General features: G+C 43.0%; 1 protein-coding gene across 1 annotated transcript in view; it reads left to right on the forward strand.

Annotated features, from left to right (window-relative positions):
* OSBPL10 (oxysterol binding protein like 10) overlaps positions 1 to 17,277 on the forward strand; it is a 244,442-nt gene that overhangs the window by 75,997 nt on the left and 151,168 nt on the right. Inside the window, exons 2-3 of the mRNA XM_054595865.1 lie at positions 9,577 to 9,752; positions 12,481 to 12,560. Coding sequence (XP_054451840.1) covers positions 9,577 to 9,752; positions 12,481 to 12,560 — 256 coding nt within the window. The remainder of the gene's footprint in view (positions 1 to 9,576; positions 9,753 to 12,480; positions 12,561 to 17,277) is intronic.

Here is a 17,277-nt window from a genome sequence, read left to right on the forward strand (position 1 = left end):
GGGGGGCTCACATTACCACATCATTCATGCCTTTTCTATGCTGAAACCCTGAGGGAAAAACAAAGGGCCCTTGGTCCCAGGGGCAGTGGAGTTTAGGGCCTGACTCCATTGGAAACTTGAGGGAAAAACTCAGCATAGGGGCCGGCTCAGGCTCTGAACGGCTTCCTCTGGTCGCCACAGGTCAGCATCCCATCTCCCTTCACTTGGTGGGGAAGGCCACCCCGTCTTCACCCCAGGGCTTAGCAAGTATCAGAATCTGTTTCCCTGTGTATGTACAAGCTCCTAGTGTAAAGCAGGGACTTGAATCAAAACAGCCCATGCCAGGCATCCCCGGGTAAGTTTCCTGCATTGTGGATGGCAAGAATGGAAATAAGAGCTGTGAGTATTAAGACATCTTGATATTTTACAGTTTACCTAAAATAATGTGAGGGTCTCACCTAAAGGCACAGGAAACTCATGAGTTAATAGGAGTTCTGAAGGTGAGGAGGCAATATTCTGCAAACCCGGATTAATTCTGTTAGACAGGTCTCAGTTCCTTTGGTATTAAATCACCTAGTCCTCAAAAGCAGATCGAATCTCATCATAGACCAGTTGCAAGGGCTGTGCATCAAACCTTGTGTTAAAAGGTCACTTTGACTTGCTGCTGCTTTACCGGAGGTTCGAGGCCCCTCTGAGCAGGTGAGCACCTGTGTGAAGCTGGTCAGTAATCCGATTATGCAGGAACTCTAAGCCAGGTGGTTTTTGTAACTTATCTTTAAATTTTTCTAAAAAGTACTCCTGAAGTGACAGAGCCAAGAAATCCACTGCCTGGGCTGCACGTGGGTGCACAGATGTTTAATGAGTGACTGATGGCTGTGGCGAAACTTGGCAGACCAGGAGAGGAGCCGGTGATAAGTAACACTGGAAAGCTTTACCCTGACTCTGGTTTTGTGCTGGTTCTTGTACTGTGAAGTGATTTAGGGGGACTTTGAAATTCACATTCCTGATTTTTGGACTTCATCCACAAGGGTTCTGATTCCCTAGGGATGGGTTGGATGTCAGGAATGTGTGGTTTTAACCAGTTCCTCATGGATTCAGAAGCAGAAGGAGCTGACAAAAACTGTAAGGAATCGTCTTTTGTTTTTTGTTTTAAATTAAAAAATTTTTTTAAGAAGGCAAGGCAATTCAAAAACTTTAAAGAACCATGTTGGTTGTCTTTTAATTTATGAATTATTTTTTACTTTAGAGATGTTTTACTTTTTATATAGAAATATGAGTCAATACTTTTTTAATGGTTTTGCTTTCCTGTCCTGATGCTTTCTCCACCTCAACAGTTTAAAAAGTCACCCATATCTAATTTATAACACTGTTATTGTATAGTATATAATTAATATGAAAATAAAGTATATGATATGTAATATATGTTATATATTTTATATTATTAAAACTGATAAGATTTATTTTTTAAAACTTTAATCCTTTAACGTACCTGGTATTTATTTTGCTACGAGGTGTAGTTAAAGAATGGGATCCATAAATGCCTACTTTTAAATTTGTTTTTTTTAGTTGTTTTGGAAAATGTTCCATGGACATTAAAAAATGGGGTATATAATTATTTGTAAAACTTAAAATAAAAGGTGGTTATATTGTTTTGAATCTATATATTTTTGTTTCCTGCATATGGGTCAAATTCTGGCAATAGGATTCTAAAGTCTCCCAGTCTCATTGTGTTTTGTTTATTGTCTTCTTGTATTTTTGTCACCTTGCTCTGTGTTTTTGACCCTATGTTTTTGCATCTTTACAGTGAAAACTTTATTTTAATCAGTGCACAGTATCTTAATGGTTTGGAGCAGTGATTTTCAACCTTTTTCATCTCATGGCACACATAAGCTAATCACTAAAATTCTGCAGCACGTCAAAAAAAATTTTTTTTGCCAGTCTGACAAAAAAATAGGTGTAATTTTGATTCATTTACACTGGACGGCTATTGTTGTGTTGGCTGTTGCTGTTTTTTTTCTTTGACACTCCAAGGGAAAAGAGGTCAGTGCCCTTGACTAAATAGTCAGGTATTGCATGTTTTTAAAATTCTTGCAGCATGCTGGTTGAAAATTGCTGGTTTAGAGTCATGGGCTCTAATGCTAGACAGCCTGTGAAAATCTATCCCCATCATTTCCTCTCTGCAAGGTCTTGAGCGTGTTGTTAACCTTTCTGCAGTTGGAGTTTTTCATCTGTAGAAAGGGGTTATGATCACATCTACTTCCTGGGATAGCTGGGAGGTCGCAGTGAGTTAATATGTGTGTAGCACAAAATGTGTGAAACACAAGAAGTGCTCGGTAAATATCAGCAATTCTTTTCATTAACGGTTCAGTTTTTACAGCTGTAAGATGTCTGCAGGCTAGCATAATGATTTTGCTATATAGACAGGGCACATTGAGTTTTTCTGGTATATTGAGATTTAACTTGTTGTATTGCATGCCTGAGTATGTTGAATAATGGATCAAGTTCTTATATAATAGAATATGTTTATCCCATGGTTGACGATGACCCCTTAGGGCCCTAGGGACAATTTAGTGCCTTCTGGAGTGTTGGACTCTCTCTCGGTGGCCTGGGGGATGGTGGTGGAGGTAGCGGAAGCCTCTGGTCACAGGATTGAGTAGTAAGTAGCTGACATACATAAGAAGGCCTTTGCATTTCTCCAGCCACTGCCACAAATCCCAGGAATTGAAGGATTCCAGACTTGAACGCTTGACTAGGATTGAAGTTGCCTCTAGGTGCTGTGCCTTAGAACCTGTTGTGTGGTTTCGATGATAGGATCCGGCATCTTCCTCTCCAGGAAGTTTGGCTATCATGAAAGAAATTCTGGAAGATTTAGCCTCCTCTTCCAACCAGGAACTCTTAAGGGTTTTGAGTGTGAACTGCTCTGAGATGATGAGACCACCATGATCAAGGTGTTACAGGCTCACCTGACATGCATAGACACCCTCTTTTATGGAAAATGGCAGCTCCAAGGAGGTGACTTTTTGGGGAACTTTTTTAAAAAAGAGTTTATTTATTTTTAGAGAGGGTAAGGGGAAGGAGAAAGAGAGGGAGAGAAACATCAATGTGTGGTTGCTTCTTGAGTGTCCCCCTACTGGGGACCTGGCCTGCAACCCAGGCATGTGCCCTGACTGGGAATCGAACCAGCAACCCTTTGATTTGCAGGCTGGTGCTCAATCCACTGAGCCACAGAAGACAGGGTGACTTTTGGAGGAACTTCAATATGTTTCTCTCTGATAATGAAAAGGACTCAAAAAATGATCAACAGAGGATAGTCACTTAGAAGATTTGAGGTAAACTTAGAAAAATGCATCCACCATTTGACATACTGTGTTTTGTTTGTTGATTTTTTTTTTTGCCCCCACCGTTTTTCTTTTCTCTCAGCAATAGATTGGAACTTTTAGAAACGTAGTGATTCTAGATTTCAAACCTGGTGATGCTTCAAGTGGTTGTGGGCAGGATGGAACTGGAAAGCAGCTGAAACCTCAAGAATCAGTATATACAGTGGTGGGAAGAACCACTCCTTGCAGCTCTGCCTGCACCACGCCTCTGTGAAGGTCTCCGCCATTTTGGTGTGTTGGCGGGGTGGTGATTGGCATTCTGGTGTCTGGAATCACGTAATCGTCAGGCAGTGAATAATTTCACCCAGAGGAGGGTCTTAAGTGAAAGGAGAAGGTCACTGTCGTCATTAGTCTGGAGAAGGCAGGGTGTGGAAGTCTGAGCATGGGCCAAGTCCAGTGGGTTGTGGCCGTCTGGAGCAGGTGCTTCTCAGAAGGCGGGGGACCTGGGGAAGGTGACGGGGGTGCCCCGAGGCTGAGGTCCTCATTCCTCCTCCACATGGGGGGCGGTGGTGGGCCCGGTGGGCAAGGATCTGATGGCTCTGGTCACTCTGGTCCTGGTGTCTGGGTGGAGATGAGGCGCTGACTTCACAGGGAACAGAAAGAGTCCTGACGTGTTCTTGGAAAAAACAGTAGCACGAAAGTGAAAGCTGTTCTACTCAGTTTTCAAGGAGGAGGTGATAACTTCCCGTTCCCAGGCCCTTTATTCTTGTCATTTTAATTTTCACCTTTAAATTTAGGTGAAATGATTTAGCTTTTTGTCAGGAGCAGCCTGTCTGGCAAAAGCTCCTCTTCAAAAGATTTATTTCACTGCATTTTTTTTCTCTCTGTAATTTTCTTGTAATTTGGTTGTAACTTCCTGTCAGCATGAATGAGCTTCTTCCCCGAGGCCTCCCTGCTGCCTCTCCGGTTCATTCCCTTTGTATCTGGTCCTTGGGAGTCTGGCCTGTGGCAGTTGGTGTGCTCCTAGGCCCCGTTCCTCTCCCCTCCCCAAAGTACAAATGTGTGTTTTTAACTTTCAGATTCTAAAGTTGAACCTTAATGAAACTATCAGGCAGATGGGGGAAGCATTAAAAGGCTACAGGTGTAGACAGATGACCCTCAAAGATGCAAGACTTGGAAGCAGACGGGAAAGGGTGCTGCTTTGTGTGTATCATGGGAGTAAGAGCATGTGCAGGTGAGCGTGAATGTGTGCACATGTATGTGAGTGTGCAGTATGTGAATGCGTGAGGTCGAGTGAGTGGGTGTAGGTGTAGGAGTGTGTGCACGTCTGAGCATGAGTGTGAGTATCTGTGTCTGTGGGCACTGGTATGAGTAGATGTGTATGTGTGTAGATGCACTTGTGTGTCCTTTCTAGGGCAGTGGGGTTTTTCTGAAGAATGGTCGTAGGCAATGGCTTGTCCTCAGTGCTTCAATGGAAGGGGCTTGCCACTTGCTGTGACTCCCAGCTTTGGAACCAGGTCTGCCACCAAGACGCTGGCCTGATGAGAATTAAGGTGGTTCTCTTCGTGGGTTCAATTTCTCTCCTTTCCTTTCTTTCTCCGGCACGTCCCTTGGTTTGTTAATGTAGCAAATAAAATATGCTCTTTGTATATTATTATGTTCACTTACACATCAGTCAGGTTGCAGACTAAAGCTCAACTTTAACTTCAAAAGGACACGCTAGAAATTAGGTTTGTCTTACTCATTTCTCTTAAAGGCAATTTTTTAAAGGGAAAGCCCTTTAAGAATGTTTCAGGATTTTATCAAGCAATTTCCCTTGGTTTAATGAAGCCTAATCTAGAAATACGGTTAACTTTCTCATTTAGAATGAAAGCTGTGACTTTCAGATATAGCTGCCAGCTCCCAACAGCAGTGCCGGACAGAGCCGTGACCCTGCAGGGAACCAAATGTAATTTGTTTCCTCCCGGGGGACGTGACCAACAGAAATTGCCCTTTGTAATGCCGTCTGGACAGTTCTTACCTGTATGTGACACAAGCTACCTTGACTTTCAAAGGCCACCCTAAAAGAACACTGTGTTTAATTTGTTGCAGTTTTTAATCAGCCTCCTATTGCCCTCTCCAAATAGTTTTTAGCTGTCTTTAGAAAAGGAGTACATTATTGATTATCCTCAGTGCACGTGATTCAAATGTGTGCATTTGCATTTAAACTATTTTAGGGAGTAGTGGAAATATGTTTTTTTTTTGTTTTTTGTTTTCCATCTGAGGCAGGAGGTTAGAATTAAGATGTCAGTTGGAAATAGGTAATGTGAAAAATCATTAGTATGTCCCCATATCCTGCATAATGTGACATCAATTGGTTATTCTGTCATTCTTACTGGGAAAAATAGCAGCAGCATTCAATTCATTTCTTTGTACCAGCTTCTGAATAATGTCCTTTGCAAATATATGGTTAGTTGTTTGAACAGGGAGCATTGGGAAGCTGCCTCCAGAAGAGAGGAAGCCTGACAGGTTCCCAAAAGATAAATTGATAGAAGCAGTAGGGGAAAGGTGTTAAGCCCTTTCTCCCTTCCAACCAACAGTATATGCCTTCCGCTTGGAGCCCATTTAAGTGTTCCATTCTTTCTCTGCTCCCGCTGGTGTAAATGTGGTATGTTTATTAGTGGAGGAGGCCATAGCTCTGCGGGGTGGGGATCGGGGCGAGGCACGACCAAGTGCAATAGTTGGAGCCCAGTTTCCTTTCTACACATGAAGATTATATCTGTGACTTGCCAGGAGCAGTGTCTGCACAGCCATAGTCACAGTGGGTCACAATGGGTCACAGTGACTTTACATATAGGTCAGGTTGGAAACATTTACTCCTAAATGGAAGGCAGCATCAGCACTTAAATAACTTGACCATTGGTGGCTCAGAAATGACCCTTGTTTTTCTCTCATTGAAGGACTTTGGTTTTCGTCCTACATAATGGAGTAAGAGCAAATTATGAGTAGAAGGATGTGAAAATAAAAGTTAAAAAGATTTTTGGTGAATTTGTAAGGCTAGCTGCTGTAACAGATCTTGGTCTTAGTAGCCTCATGAAACAGAACTTTCTTTTTCACATAGCAGTGTAATATGGGTGTTGCTCAGCAGGTGACACTTTTCATGAGGTGATTCAGGAACACAGGCACCTTCCTTTTTGTGCCTTTGTCATACCTGCAGTGGGGGTCTCAAGTTGCCCTGTAGGTTGTCTCCATTCCATTGCATGTGTGAAAGTGTGTGTGAGCAAGTGCGTGCATGTGTGTCTCTGTGTGTTATGGGTCAGGCCTGCATTACTTCTGTTCATACTTGGTCGGTTAAAGCTCAGTCAGGTGGCCACATCCTTAGCTGCAAGGGAAGCTGGCAATACAGGGCCAGGAAAAAATAGGTTTACAGTTGTGAGTATGCAAAACAGAATTTATGCTTGTATTATTTATTAATTATTGTATTATTTTCCATGTGAACAACTGTAAACCCACTTTTGCCCCACCTGTGTATTCTGGCTGTGTCTCCTGGAAGCCCAGGACAGGGATTTGGGAATGACCCCCCAAGGTTAGGCCAGTGCTTCTCAGACTCAGAGCTGCCTCAGAGTCCCCTGGCAGCTGGTTAGAACCCAGCTTCCTGGGCCCCTTTCTCGGTTTCTGATCCTGCAGGTTTTGGGCGGGGCCCCAGAATTGACATTTCTAACAAGTTCCCCGGTGGTGGTGATCCTGCCGGGCTGGGCCATACTTTGAATAGTCCTGGTTGATGTGTGACTCATATTTGTCTTGATTTACTAATGGTGAAAACCAGAAGTATATCTTTATTATGGTGACTCAACCGATAGGAGGGAAAGAATGGGGTAGAATAGGTAGTTTTGGCCAGGCCATTTGCAATGGTAACAATAATAAAAGTGGGAGATTTCTTAGGGAAATTGGAGTTTTGGAGGCTGGGGCCCAGGGCAGTCAGGCGTGAGGTGGCTGTACCTTGCTCTCTGGGAGGGGACCTCTGTGGCCAGGAGAGGAGGTTTCAACGCTGTTAGCTCTGTGGGGCAGGGAGGTTTGGAGAAGGAACGGGAGAGGTGCCGTGGAGAAAGTGACAAGGGACGACTTCCACGGGAAGCAAAGGCGAATCGGTGACTCCTGTAGCGGACGGAGCCCGGGCCTCACGTACAGTCAAGCAGGACTTGGATTTTGAGTTTCTTTGCGTCCCAGGAGATCTGCGAGATGGAGAGAACAGGCACGAGTTAGGTTGCCGTGAGAATGAACTAGGTCAGAGGTTTATAACCTTTCTTGGTTTGTGGTGCCTGTAGGTTAAAAAAAAAATCATATGATTTTTTTAAGAGGTTACCTCCAAACAACTTTATATAGATTTATGTCCTAACAACTCAGTAGCCATTTGAAAAAAATTGTAACCAAAAAATGGAGAGAAGTGTATTTTTATTTCTCTGTTAAATAACCACAGTTACTCATTGATGGGATGGGAGCACCTGTGGGCACAGCGTGGCTTTGCAAACTTTGGAACCACGTGGGGGGCATCATTGCCCTCTCTTCCCGTTTCACGTGGGTGTTGGCCTTTATTCTCAGACCTTGCTGAAAACCCAGCTTTGCAACGAAACGATACTGTTGTAAGGATGGAGTGCAATCTAATACCAAGACCATGAACAGCACCGGAGTTAGTGGTGTGCATAGTGTGCTGAGGATCGCTGTGTATCCCTCAAGTGTAAAATATTTTTCAGTGCCCTGTGAATTCACAGTAGTGACTCCAAGGTACTTCGGAGCATGGGTTAGGAATTGTGGAATTAAGTAGGTTTTTTCCCCCCCACATTCACTTACTCAGTTACCTTGTGCTGATGAATGAATGAATATCAGTGAAGTGGCAGGCACCGTGCTGGGCCCTGAGGGCGGGGGCACTGTTCCACCCCCAGGCAGTGTGGAGTCTATCGGGAACGCTAGTCATGCGGGGTCCTGTTAGGACCGCAGCCAGGAAGGATCATTTGAAGGTGCTGTGAGAGCCTCCAGGAGGAACATTGGGCCTGGTCAGGAGAAAGATTTTCAAGTTGGTGGGACTCGAGTTGTTCCTGAAAGCTGAGAAGTTAACATGGCAAAAAGGGAAGGAAACCATGTCCTAGGCTTTAGGGGTGGGGACAGTTTTCTGGGCAGGTATTTCTCGAACCGTGGTGAAGGACTTGCTATTTCCCCCTGCCTCAGTTGCATTGTGGTTGCTTCATGACTAGCATGTGGCTTGCGTGTGCCACGTGTGTGGGGCAACATCTGAACTGTGTGACACCAACCCACTGATCATGCAGTTGGTTGTTGAAGCAAAGCCAGATGGCAGGAAAAGTTTCAAAAATATCTCGTGGACTGGTGACAGTTTGGAAACTGTCGACCCTTGTGGACCACACTTCAAGTACCTGCTCCAGGCAGAGGGGACAGCATGAGCAAAGGTCCTGTGGTGGGACCTTTATGGTAACTAGGAAGGGCGAGCAGAAAGCGAGAAGGGGGACACATTAGCAGGGGCTGTGCTGAGCCACAGAAGAAACTTTCAAAGACATTTCTGTTCTAGTGGAGAAGGAGAAGTTGTTCTAACTGCTTCTCAGGGGATAGATTGAGAGTATACAGGGGCCAGGTATTTGGCTCCAGAGATTTGAGTGATTTAGGCGAGTCACAGTTGCCCTTTGTTTTGTTACCCTAGATGTGGAGCCCAATGGCATTGCCCCTCCCAGGGTGGAGGAAATTCTCACCTGTTTGTATGAAGAATGATACCTAGAAGGGCCCCCCGGAGCGTGCCTAGGTGGTTGTGTAAGCACCTCCAGTTCCCTGACAGGTGACCCCAAGGAGCTGGGCTCTTCACAGGACCTGTGCTGCGGGCTGCGAGATGGAGACCCAGCCTCAGGGTGTAAAAGGGCCCCTTGCAGAGGCTTAGCGAATTCCCGCTGTCCTGTGAAGTTTCATGGAGCATGCCAACAGCCTGTGTCCTGAAGCGTCTGCTCTTCGGAGGTTTACTGTGGTATCCACGGGCACCAGGCGAAGTGGTGGGCATTGCACCAAATCCTGGGTGAACCTGGCTCTTCCCTGCAGTGCCCGTCACAGGCTCCGTCCTGACTCGGGCACCGAGTGCTGTCTCCTGCCTCGGGCTGATCTCGGAGGGCACCTGGCAAGGACGTTCAGTGTCCAGCTTCCTGGATTTGGAGCTTTGATGTCAATTGAAGAAGCCCTTTCTTTTTCTTCTTTGCTGTGAGCGATGGGCTGGGGGAGGAAAGTGATGCATTGCGGTTTCTCTGCACAGGTACTTCGTGCTGGACTTTGAGGCTGGCACCCTGCAGTATTTCGTGAATGAGCAGAGCAAGCACCAGAAGCCTCGAGGAGCCCTGTCTTTATCTGGAGCCATCGTGTCCCTGAGCGACGAAGCTCCCCACATGCTGGTGGTGTATTCTGCTAACGGAGAGATGTATAAGCTGAGAGGTACGGTCTTCTTCTGCTACCTTTTCAGACAGGCCTTGTGGGCTACATGATGCCTAGTTACCATGGCGATGGCTCTGGTTTTTTTTTTTTTTTTTGATTTTTACAAAAAAAATCATCTTTAAGAATTTGCTCTGTTTGACAACTTTGGGGGTGACACACAGTTGCTGCCTCTTTTACCCCAAGGGTGGGAGATGGCCTGACACTAGGAATTGCATGTCCTAATTGAGGAATTAAGGACAAAGGGAAGGTGAGTGATCGCAAAGCCAGCTGAGTCTTAGGACTTGGGCAGATTTTTCCTATGAGCTCAGTGTATAGTATGAATCTTCACTGTAGTGCCCTGTGGGCACTCTGTGCTGTATAAGGACAAAAACAGGCCTTTTAAAGGCCATCGTGCCCTCCCTCAAAGTCTCTCTAGAACCATCTTAGTAAAGGGCCTCCTCACTTATGTTTTATTTAATCTGTTGTGAGCCCGGTGAGAGACCAACTGGTGTTAATTTCCTGTTGTATGCTTTCTCTCCTTCTCTTTGCTGCTTGAAAACTGATTTGCGCCCAGGATCCTGATCAGTGAGCGTGGCTCGAGAGAGTCCAGCATTGGGTCATATAGGTCCTGCCTGCCCCTCCCCCAAGCAACATGCATCACACAGCTTTTTCAGGAATGCCAGATTTGACTGTAGCAATTTGATTGCTCCATCATTCTTCCAGGATTCTGTTACAGTTGCATTGCCAGAAAAACAGTAACGAAGTAACTAAACACAACAAAAGCAAATGAAAACCCAAAAGTATACACATACACAGAGTCAATGTTATTTATTAAGGTCTGAGGAAAAGTAGTATGTATTAAGCATTAGGAGGTAATTGTGCATTCTTATGACATTTTTCTTTGCCCAAGTAAAGGCTAAGTACAAAGAAAAGGCCTCTTATTATTTCTCCTTGACCCCAGGAACTGACCAGGACAGGTCGCCTTTGCAAAGCCTGACCGAGGGCCTTGATTCCTCACCTCAGTCCGTTCCAGTGCTCCGCCTCCAAGCTTTACTCTCAACCGGTGGAATAAGCTAATGTTTCTTTATTATCTATATAGAAATCATATTTCAGAATCCATAAAACAATCCAGAAGCCCATGACATAAAAATGTCTGTAGTTGAACAAGAAAGTTTTTCAGTTTTGGGGAACTGAGCTAAGATTCATGTTCTTGTTTAAGATTCATGCAGTGTGCTTTCCAGCTGGCTAGATTTATATGGTCCTTGGTTTTGCTTTGCTGTTTATTGCTTAATAAATTGTTAGAGCAGAAATAATAGCCGGGGTAAGACTTAATGTCACTTCCTCCCTCCCCCGCCTGTGGTTTATAAATGACACAAACCCATACAAAAGAGAGAAATCCAGCAAAGTTGACAATTGAGGCCTCTCACTTTGCCTTTGAGTTATTATCCTCTGGGTTATTAAACCCCAGGGTGTTTTTTTTTTTTTAAAGGGTAGTTTTAATAGCAAATATAAAAGTTTTATTATCTACATGAAATTATCACAAAAGCTAAATTAACTTAAACTTGGCAACTGCAGAAAAGACAGGGTAAATTTCTGCCTACCCATGGCTGCGTCCTGGCCCATCCCACAAGGGCCTGGGCATCTGCCTCCTTCCATATCCCACCTACACAGAGAGTTGACTCTTGATGTCATTAGATGCACAGCTTTTGGGAACATTGTTAGTGCCGAGCCTTTGGATGGCACTGTCACAAATGGCAATTAATTCTTCATATTTCCTGAGAAACAGAGGCTCTGGTTTTTGCAAAATCTTTGTCTTTGGAAGTTCAGTTCACCTGGTCTTGACGCTGGTCTACAACTCTATATTTCTTCACCTGCACCATCGAGCTGAAGTTGAGTTTTCCTGACAAATGACACTTAGGCCCACTTTTTGTGAACAGTTATTTCTAGTGGAATGTTCTGTTTTCTGCATAGTCAACATTTGTGCAGTTAATATTATATTAAAATATTTATGTAGTTAATTGTTCACTTAAATTGAAGATTTAAATTTTATTAGGACATGTTATATATCCATAATATTTTAAGGAAATAGTTTTATGTGCTTGAGGAGAAGGGGGTGTTGATGAAAGGTTATGACGAAGCCGTTGACTTGTACTTTAATGTCTCTTTGGGGGAAATACGGGGATCTCTGAGGCGGCATTTGGTTTCTTGTTCTGTCCAATCCTAATGTGAATCCTAATGTGAATCCTTGAGAGCACATATTAAAATGGTAATTCAACTGAATGCTTATTTTGTAAATGCTAATAACTCTGCAGTACAACCCTGGTAGATAACAAAAAGGCCCCGGAAAGCTGTACTTTGATCCTCCTATTAGCCACATGTGGCAGAGGCACTTAAAAATAATCATGTTTTCTCTCCCGTGCTGCCTTGTTAAAGAAGCAGAAATGACTTTTCCAGAGAAGGTTAAAAATGGCAAAATTGTTCTTGTAACAGATATTTCAGAATACATTATTAATGTGGCTGAAGAGGGAATTTTCTGTTGAGATTTAGTGTAATTGGGTTTTTTTGTTGTTTTGGGTTTTTTTGGCGTAAGTACACGCTACTTGAGACTATCGAGATCTGTGTTTGCTTTTCCTTCCTTCTCCCTCTATCCCTCACTCCCTTTGCCCCCCCCCACCTCCTTAGGTGGGTGTAGGAGTAGGTTGGATGTGTTTTGGAACAGTCGCTGTAAGTGTTTCTTTCTCTGTTTTAGCTGCTGATGCAAAAGAGAGACAGTTTTGGGTGACTCAGCTTCGCGCGTGTGCCAAGTATCATATGGAAATGAATTCTAAGGTGAGTAGCCACGGGGGAGCAAGGAGGCATTCCAATAACTTGAATGGCTACCCTTTAGCCCAAGTATCTGTTTCTTTGGGGACGCTGTTTTTCATGTTATTTTTAAACGTCATACACTGCAGTGGAATTCATACTTGTCCTGCTACATTAACATTGAAAGCCAAGAGGAGAGTAGTAGGATTTGCTTATGTGTAGAATGAAGAGGCACGCAGGCACTTTCTTGGAACTGATTCTGCAAAGACACATCTATTGCTTTCTGTGTTGACAATTTGGGCAGCTGTTAATTGGTCTGTTGAGAAGCTTGCATGGATGATTTCATTGCGTGGAGTGAGAGTAGTCAGATTTACTGTTCATGAAGACTCCTTATTGTCGCTGATCCTTAAATAAAACCTAGACCCCCACATTGATTAAGTACTCGGCCAGGAGCTTCTGCATTCTAAGTGCATAAAAACGTTCTCGGATAATTTGGCATCCAAGTATGAATTATTTTCTTCTCAGGATTCAGGGTGAGATCTTGGATCAGATGTGAGGGAGGTAGGAGGTTGGCATTTTCATGGATTATTCAAAGGATTTCCAGTCATGAAAATACAGGAAATCACTGCAAAGATGCATTTATTCAGGGCAATAAATATTAATTTTAATGTTCAAAGGCCTATCCCTTTTATATCATTAGTTCAGATTTACTTAGGATAAATAATTGTAGTCTTTTTCCATATTCTGTGCATCAGCTAGAAAGAGCCACACTTGAAATTTCTGATGATTCCATTTACTGTAACCTGCTCTCTTGCTCAGGGCCCTGGGAAATGTCTTGCTTAGTTTAGACCTCCCTGTTCTGCCTCCAAATACAACCTGAAATGATATCTCCACAGGATTTTGTTCATTTTTCCTTTCTAGAGATATGTCTTTTCCTTGATTTGCTTATTAGTACAGTTGCTCTCAGCCTAATGCTCCTCTTGACTTGCCCCAAGTAGAATCTGGGCAATCATAGAACCCTATTTCTAAAGCTTTTTTCCCCCCCTCTGACTGACTTTATTTTCCAGGAATTATACTAGGATTCTAGACATTTCACCAGCATGTTATAAATATGTAGGCAGGGCAGTTAAATTTTTTTATATGTATCTTTTTACTTTTTATAATACAGAATGGGGTAAAATAAGAACATATCTGCCCTGGCTGGTGTGGCTCAGTGGATTGAGTACTGACCTGCAAACCAAAAGGTCGCTGGTTCAGTTCCCAGTCAGGGCACATGCCTGGGTTGCGGGTCAGATCCCCAGTCGGGGGCACGTGAGAGTCAACCAATCGATGTATCTCTCACACATTGATGTTTCTCTCCCTCCCTTCCTCTCTCTAAAAAATAAATAAAATCTTAAAAAATAACATATATCTACCATTGCCATGTATGATCATTAGAGATAATTGCCCTCAACTGATCTATGTCACTCTAGTACATTAAGGTGTGTATGTATGTGTGTGTGTGTGTTCATCTGTATCTGTATATACATCTGTTTTTTAATACAAATGGGATCTTATTATGTATAGCATTTTTTCTCCATACCCCCCCTCCCCACACTTATTAATATATTTTGGAGATTCTTTCCCTACTAGACATATGGATCTCTATTACACTCACTTTGGATGTCAGTGCTTTAAGTACTCCCCTGACAGACATACAGGGTTTGTTGTTGTTGTTATGCATAATGCTATAATATAAACATCTTTTTGTATCTGGGTATGAATTTATGCCAGTGGAATTGTTGGGTCATAAAATGTCTTCGGAATTTTTACAGATATTGCTAAATTGTCTTCTAGAAAAGTTGTCCTAGTGTGTGCTTCCATCAGTTTTGTGCCTCCCCCTACAATGGTGGCTCTTAGTGACATTTAGTTTTTGATCGTCTCAAAGGTAAGAAATGGACCCCCTTATTTTCATTTTCATTTCCAGAATCATGACTGGGGCTGAGTATGTTTTCAAATGTTTATTGGCCACTTCTGTTTCTTTATGCAGACTACCAGTTTGTATTTTTTCACCCACTTTTCTGTTGAGTTCATCTTTTTCTTCTTGATTTGCTGTAGCTATATGTGTATTAAGTATATTTGTCCTTTGACTCTCATTTGGACTGTAGATATTTTCTCCTAGTAGGTAATTTGTATTTAGACTTTGAATACACATTTTTGCTATGCAGAATATTTAATTTTTTTGTGGGCAAATTTACTTTCATTTTTGGCTTTTGATTTTGCATCACGTAGAAAGGGGCTTCTCTCTTCAAAATTATGGAAACATTCTCCCAGTGAATTTATATTGGGTTGGCCAAAAAGTTCATTTAGTTTCTTCTGTACAGTGCCTCTAGTAGTGCAGAAGCCAGTAGTAGTGGGAGATAGTTGACATGCTCGAACTATCTGAATCAGTAAAGTTATTGGGGAAAATGAAAAATGTGTCTTCTGTTTTACTGAAAAAACCAAATGGACTTTCTGGCCAACTTGATAGTTTATCCTGTTTAAATCACTGATTCCTCTGGAATTTATTTTGGGTGTCAAAATTCAGGTGGGAGTAACCAATTTTAGTGCATTGGTGTTTTGATTAATCACTGGAGACAAGGAATGATAAAGTTATCAATCCTGAAGGTAGTAAGAAATAGGGGAATTTAAAGAAATGGGATAATTTGAAGGTTGTCTGGAGGAGAATTTGATTTCCCGATATATTCTCTGGGTAGTTTCAAGAATATGGTTAATCTATTAATATTAGAACCAAAATAAATAATACTTTAGCTATTAGGGCCTATAGGATTCCTTCTTGGAGAACTGGAGCTACCACCACTCACTCAGAGCACAGTTATCGTGATCAATTAGGGAATACTACTTTTAAAGTCATGAACAGACCTTGTTATTTAGCAGAAGTATTCTGAAGTCCAAGGCTGCTTAGGCAGAAGTTGGTAGTGAAAATGAAGTGAGGCTTAGAGTGCATACAAACGTGATGTCCAGTTAGCTGTAGGATGGCTGTTCGCTTGGCATCAGGGGTATTAGGAACTGATGCTCCGCCTTCTCTCTGCCGTGTTCTTGGTTCTCTCAGCAGGGCAGGGCGCGCCTCCCCACCCCCAGTAGATTATAATGAGTAGTCTCCCTACAGCTACTTGGAATTTTACCTTATAAAAACTTGAGAAGGTGCTGTCATTCAAAGTCACGTGAGGGAGAATTGCGGGAGAGAGAGATTCATAGAGCTCCGGGGCTGCACAAGGCTTCGCAGGTGACCCTCGTGTCCAACGTTCTGAACCCGCACCTGGTCTCAGGCGGTTCCTGGGGGAGGTTTTCACTGGTCCAGAAGTGAAATGAGAAAAACAAGGAGGGAGTTGTTCCCAGAGACACCTTTGTTCTTTATAAAGGGCTGCTTTTTATCTAGAAGTTACATTTCTTGGCTTTTGGAAAGAATAAGAAAATATCCTTGTTGTAGAAGATGATAGAGGATTGATTGATTGCCTTTTTTAAAAAAATTCAGATTTATTGAGGTGAATTTACATAAAGTAAAACACACCTCTTTTCAGTGTAAAATTCTTTCCTTTTAACTGCAGAGTTGGCGTTTTCGTCGGTTGTATTCAGCGGTGTTTGTTCCCACCACCACAATGAGATTCTCGCCATCCGCAAACGTTCCCTCATTGCCCTGTTGTACTTGGTCCCTCCTCTTCCTCCTCAGCCCTTCCTAACTGCTGATATGTTTTCTGTTTATAGTTTTGCTTTTTCTAGAATGTTTCTGTAGGTGGAATTATACAGCCTTTCATATCAGATTTCTTTTATTTAGAGTAATACTTTGAGTTTCAGCCATGCTGTTGTGTGTATCAGTAGGTAACTGTCTTTTTGATTTTAGCTATTTTAGTGTGTCATACTTCTTGTCCTTAGTACACCGTCTTACTTTCACAAATCAAAAGTGATTCCCAATTCCCAAGTTAAATCTAGGATGAAAAATCTTAATTCCCAAATTAATTTCCAGATAGGATTTCAAAAGCCAATAATTTCTTTGAAAGGTCTGGCTATCTGGTCCAGGCCCCATTGGTTTACCCGCAAGGAAGCTCCCACCAGGAGGGTTGTGGAGCGTGGCCTTGAACTCCGATCTCTCGTTTCCTGCTCCTACCTCACAGATGTCAGTTAGGGCTGCCATGTTCTTCGTCCCTCCATGGGTGATGGGTCCCTTTGGGACAGTTTCTGCTTCTGGATAGAGAGAAACGACCAAAAGACATCACATAGGTTCATGTTACGGGCTCCGGTGTTGTTTGAAGCGTAGTTGTGAGGGTGCAAGGCTGGTCTGCTACGGAGAATAGAATGCTGGTTTTCACTGAAAACACAAACAACAAGGAGACATCCTACTTTTCGTGCAGTATTAAAATGGAAGCAGTGTAGAGCGGAGCATTGACTGGGAAAGTATTAAGAGTGTAAGGAACTGTCCTCATGAGAATTTGCTTGTGTGTGACTTTGAAAGTATCAAAAGGGCAGGAGTAGGTGTCTTGTTTTTATCAAGTAGGTGATATTGTGAAACTCCCAGTTGCTAAACATGCTTCCTCCTGCTCATCTCCCATCCTAGTTTCTTGGCAGGAGCTGGTTAGAAGGTTCATGATGGTACTGCCCCCTGTCCCCCCCCGCCCCCCACCCATGAAGCTCCTATTTAATAACATGGAGGGGATAAGTCTGTAATAGGGTACCTATAACCTAATCAAGGGAACCCTTCTTCAGACTT

The sequence above is a fragment of the Pteronotus mesoamericanus genome, unplaced genomic scaffold (assembly GCF_021234165.1).
Source record: "Pteronotus mesoamericanus isolate MK-2021 breed Mesoamerican mustached bat unplaced genomic scaffold, CSHL_Meso_final scaffold_54, whole genome shotgun sequence".
NCBI lineage: Eukaryota > Metazoa > Chordata > Mammalia > Chiroptera > Mormoopidae > Pteronotus > Pteronotus mesoamericanus.